The sequence below is a fragment of the Pteropus alecto genome, unplaced genomic scaffold, assembly GCF_000325575.1.
Source record: "Pteropus alecto unplaced genomic scaffold, ASM32557v1 scaffold113, whole genome shotgun sequence".
In the NCBI taxonomy this organism is placed as follows: Eukaryota; Metazoa; Chordata; class Mammalia; order Chiroptera; family Pteropodidae; genus Pteropus; species Pteropus alecto.
In genome coordinates this window covers 7,276,035-7,281,443 of record NW_006433949.1, presented here as the reverse complement: position 1 = coordinate 7,281,443, position 5,409 = coordinate 7,276,035, and the positions used below count along the sequence as shown (strand labels likewise).

At 57.1% G+C, this 5,409-nt stretch overlaps 1 protein-coding gene across 3 annotated transcripts in view; it reads right to left on the bottom strand.

Annotated features, from left to right (window-relative positions):
- Positions 1–5,007, bottom strand: part of LOC102879148 — a 10,764-nt gene extending 5,757 nt beyond the window's left edge. The window contains exons 1-3 of one of the 3 annotated variants that reach the window (XM_015586765.2): positions 4,690–5,007; positions 546–798; positions 172–322 (exon numbers count right to left, since the gene is read on the bottom strand). In XM_015586765.2, coding sequence (XP_015442251.1) covers positions 172–322; positions 546–767 — 373 coding nt within the window. In that variant the 5' untranslated portion in view covers positions 768–798; positions 4,690–5,007. The remainder of the gene's footprint in view (positions 1–171; positions 323–545; positions 799–4,689) is intronic. The other 2 variants (XM_006908659.3, XM_015586766.2) reach the window with 2 other exon arrangements.
- Positions 5,008–5,409: the final 402 nt, after the last annotated feature.

Here is a 5,409-nt window from a genome sequence, read left to right as displayed (position 1 = left end):
GGGGAGTTGAACAGAAACTAAACCAAGCTTGACAAGATGGGGATAATTGCTGAAGCTGGGTGACAGGTACTTGAGTACTCGATGCAGTCTCTAGTTTTGTACTTGCTCATTTTCATAATGAAGACTTTAGAACCAGGGACGAGGGGCCCTGACTCAGGTTTGCTGGGTTACCTGAGCCAGGCAGAGGTCGAGCCTCACCCTGGGAGTACTGGTGCACGCGGTAGATGCTCCTCTTCAGCTGCTCCAGGCGCTGGTGCATCTCCAGGGCGCCCATGCTGTTGCAACAGTTCAGCTCCCCCTGGACTGCGGTGAAAAACTTCGCCTGCAACAACAGCAGGACAGGTAGGGCAGGAGGAAGCTGGATGGGTGAGATGCCTGCTGCTGCACTCTCCAAGCTGGGCTGTCACAGACTTATAGGAAGACCCTACGCAGCAAATCCAGCTAGGCCCAACAGTGCCCACCCCACCACCTCTGATCCCCAGAGATCAGCCCTGGCCCTCGTGGTAGCCACCCTACACGCGTGCAGCCCCGACGGCAGCCCGCACCCAGAGGAAGGAAAGGAGTCCGCGCTGCTCGCATTCGGCCTGCTTGCCCTTGCGCACCACCCTCTCGGCCAGCGCCGGATTGCGGTCGAGGCTGCGGAAGAGGCGACGCAGTGCGCGTTCTGTGCAAGTCGCCGCCTGCCTCTCGAAGTCTTCCTCGGAGATGAGCTGGCAAAAGGTCACACTCTGGGGGAACTCGCTGTCAAACTCGTCCAGGACCTCCATCTGGGAGGGGTTGAGAGCCTGCCCAGGTTGCCTGTGGGCGGAGCGACCGTCGGGGTGGGGCCAAGGAGGATCCCGGCACGCCAACTCTACCCGCCCCTGGCCGGAGTAGAGGGGCCGCTCCCGAAGGCCGGGGCTCGGGTCACCGGGGGCTGAAGGGGCCCGTCGGGGACGCACCCGCTCTGTTCCCCACGGCCACCTCGCCGCCACAGAATCCCCTCTGCTGCTGACGCCGCCGCCCGAACCGCTCCAGCCAATCCCCCGGGAGATCGCGAACCAGAACAATCTCGCGAGAGGGCTGCACGTGACAATGCCCGCCCCTCTGGGCATGCGCTCTCTGGTCTTCGAAGGGACGAACGCCCCGGAGCAGGGAACCTGCCTAGAGCCACACCAGGTAACACAGTCAGTGTCCTAACACTTGCAACATCTTTAAGGTCCTCACCACCTCGGCCCGCCACCAGCCCCTCCCCATACCTGCTGCATTTCCTTTTCATGGTCTGTAATCTTCCAGTACTTCTGCCTGAGCCCTGCTTTCCACTCCCTAGGAGACACCCCAAGAATTTCACTCTGGCCTGAACGATTCTAGCCTCAGACTTTTCACCCTTTTCCTCTTCTTACTCTCCAGCATCAAACCCACTACTCTCCAATTTGTCTTCTCTCCTCCAGGTCCAGACAGACTCTCCATACTGAGCAGTGGGCCTCTATTTTTCCACAAGGCCCAGACCAAACCTGTAGTTCAGTCTTACCCTGAATGCTGGTATGAAAGATCCTCTTCAAAGCAGACCTCTGAGCCCAGGGCCTCTGACCCTGTGCCTGTCCAGCCATGACCCAGATGGAGAGTTTGTGGGGCAATCCCTCAGCTCTGCACTCACCTAATTCTGATAGAGGGTCCAGTCCAATTCTGCACCTGTGCCTAAACTGCTGGGAAGTGGAGTGAGGCAGCAAAACTCCCTCCACCCTTCGTAACCACTTTGTTCCTCACTGTTGTCTCTTCACCAGCATCTCCAGCCACAACTTTGCGTTTCAGAAGGTTCCCTCTCCACCATATCATATTGGACGTTCATACCGACTTCTTAGTCCCAGCCAAGAGCTGACTTAACAAGCCTAACTTGCCTCTCAGGGAGGTTCAGACCTCCCCTGAGCTCCAGACCCACATCCAGGGTCTACAGGGAACGTTTCTTGGGCATCTCACACTGAACCTATCTAGATTGGGACACAGCTTCTTTCTCTCTCTCCTACTTGGTCAGTGGCTGACACCACCACCATCCTTCCCAGCCACTAATGAGGTGGACGGGAAGCAACCTGGAATGCGTCCTTCCTGTCCTACACACACACACACACACACACACCCAGCCCTGAGATCCGTGGAGTGCACCTGGTAAGTCTAATGAGATTTTTCACCACCCACAGCCAAACTTTCTAGCTTCCTAGCCTTGGCTCTCCCCATCATAAGAGGTGGCATTCACTTCCTCCTGCTTTGGAGACAACCAAGGAGTAAGAAGTTCTGACCCATGTATTTGCCTAGGCGTGCAAGCAGATACACCTGGGTTCAGATATCCATTCTGCTTCCTGACCCCATATGACTTACAAAATGAGACTTAAAAGTATATACTGTATGCCTTTTTATAAACAGTAAACATCCTGAGGGGTCAAGCAGACCCATGATTAACTCCTATCATGTTATACTGATATTATGTCACACTTTACAACTTTATTTGTATTTTTAAAAAGTGTAATGGGCCCCTCCTCTGTGCCAGTCACTGCCAAGAGATTAAAAATGACATGGTTCCTGCCCTAAGGGGGTCCCAATCTAGTAGGACTTCAGCCACGGAGAGAAAATTTGGATCTAACAGGCTCTGCTGGACAGATATTGGATGCTGTGGAGCCCAGAAAAAGCTTCCTCTAGGAGGGAACATTTGAGCAGAGCCTTAAGTTCACAAATAGTAAGGGTGGCCACCTCCAGTCTTGGCACCTGGAGCCCAGGGGAAAGGACAGGCCTGAGTCAGGTGGCCTTGGGATGGAGGAACCCCAAGGGGTTAGGCCTAGGAGGCAGGGGAGCATATATCATTGCCCCTCATCCTCTCCATGGACATCAGGGCTTCTACACCCAGGGTGGGAGTGAAACTGGTATCCCGATATACTCAGTCAGAGGTGAGGGATACTCCAAAATGCCCATTTGGAACCTGGGCCTCTTTTCAAGGAGACAGGTTTGAATGACTGTCACTGGGCACATAAAAACCTTGTGCATTATGTCAGGTCCTGACGGTGGAAGTGGCCCTGCAAGCATGCCTGAGGTCAGGCTCCTTGGCAGTTCAGCTCCAATCCCCCCACTTCCAGCTGTGAGGGTGGGCATGCTAGACCCTTCAGCAGGCTCAGGGAAGCATATCTCCCTGTAAAAGAACAAGATGGGTGTAGTTGGTGGGCATCACCTGTGGGCTTCATATCCTAAGGCCACCTATCCACCCTAGATAGTACTGCTCTTGCTGAGAACCCAGGAGAACATTCTCTCCTGAGCCTAGTCCTCCCCAAGCCTTCCAGGAGGGTTGGGTTTAGTTCACTTCCACGTGGTCAAGGGTGAACTGGGCCTGAGCCAGGTCCAGACAGACTCTCCATACTGAGCAGTAGGCCTCTATTTTTCCCACAAGGCCCAGACCAAACCTGTAGTTCACAATCTTACCCTGGGTGCTGGTATGAAAGATCCTCTTCAAAGTAGACCTCTGAGCCCAGGGCCTCTGACCCTGTGCCTGTCCAGCCATGACCCAGATGGAGAGTTTGTGGGGCAATCCCTCAGCTCTGCACTCACCTAATTCTGATAGAGGGTCCAGTCCAATTCTGCACCTGTGCCTAAACTGCTGGGAGGTGGAGTGAGGCAGCAAAACTCCCTCCACCCTGGCGTTGCGGATGGTGGGCTGGACCTGACCGATGCCCTTTCATCATTGCACTGCCTCCCAGCGGCCCACAGTAGTTTTTTTTGAGTGTCAGGCAGGCCTGCCAGCGCCTCTCTCAGTGGTCTGTGGGGATCTGAGACCAAGAATGCAGGCCCACTGGGGCGGGGCCTCTGCCTGGGGGAAGGGTGCCCTCTGACCCCAGAGGCCCAGGCCTGGCCAGGATCTCAAGTTTCCATGGAGAATGGAGCCAGTAGAGCAAAGGGGAGTAGGGTGGGGGGTTAGGGGATCCTGCAGGCCCAAGGGGCCTGGCCTAGGGAAGAGGTGGAGGTGTGGGGTCCCCAAGGCTGGTCCCAGATGCTTTGACAATATCATTGCACTGCTTCTTAGAGCAAAGTAGTGCAACCTCGTCAGAGCATCTGTGGCCAGCAGGGTGGACCTCCACCCCTCCAATACAGGGTGGAAAGCTCAACCTTGGGTGGGTGGGGCTAGCGGCCCTGTCCTGGACATCAGAGCCAGGAGTGGGGATTTCAGTGGGGCTGCAGTCTTAGGGGTCCTCAGGACCCCATGGCATCCGGGTCTTCCTTAGCACGCTCCAGATTGCGGTGCAGAGACCCCAGATTGAGTGGTAGCTGCAACACCCGAACGGGAGAGGACGGGGAAGCGGGGTCGCACACACAAAGGACAGGGGCCCGTGCTCCACCGCAATCCAAAGCCCACTGGGCCCCGGAGCGGGGTATGGGTACAGCCCGACAACCTTGCGCCCTCACCCGGCCCCCCGGCTCCGGGAGGAGGGTGGCCCTACTCCGGGACGATGCGCCCCTGCCAGTTCGGCCCCCATCCTTGGCTCCTGGCCCCCAACTTGGGCTCTGCGTTGCGTCCCAACAGATTCGCTGCCCGTCAGCCCAGAGCTGCGCAGAGGAAAGGGCAGAAGGGTTCCTGCCCTTCTGGAGTCCCCTTCTCGTAAAGGACGCGTGGAATCCGGGCTGCGCCCCTCCACGCAGTCCCGCCCGTCCCCCACTTCAGACCCTGCTACTCACGCGGCGGGACACTCCTTCCGCCCTGGGCCCGGGAATGATGGGGAAAGTTAGCGAGAGAGAGATCCCGGCAGTCATCTGCTCCCGTCGTCTGCATCAAGACTACCCCGCACCTCGTGGCGCCCTCTCGCCCACCGGCTCCATCTTTAACCTGGTGACAGTCGGCGGGGCCAGGCCCCCGGCTCCTTAGCATCACGCCTCGCTCATTCGCCGGTATCAGCGTGGGGCTTCGCTTCCCGCACACCTATTGGCTGCGACAAGAGCGATTTCAAAATAGCCTCCAGGCCCAATTGGCCGAGCGCAGGCTGAATCTCGGGCTCCGAGGTTTTAACAATGAGTTCTACAAACACTTTCTCCCTATTCATAACTTATGAAAAGGAACTTTGCCCGCCTTTTCTCAGCTCCAGCGTCTGCGAGTTTTCTAGCTGCAAGGATGACAGCGCTTGAAAGTTCGGTAGGCGGCGCCAGTTGCGCGGTTGAAACCCTCAGGGAGTGAGGGCTGCGATCTTTGGAAAATGCCCGAACCCGCACGGTGAAGCCCGCTGTGGAGCAGGGCTGCAGGCTGCTGCTTTTTTTGTGTTGCTATTGCTCCCTGTGCCTCCCAGACGGGATTTTCGGCTGCGGTGAGCTTCCTCAGGGGATAACCCCACCCTACCTGCAACTCCAGGCTTGACCCGAGCGGTACTTGCTGGAAGCCACCGGGTAGGCCTGGGCTGCGGAGAC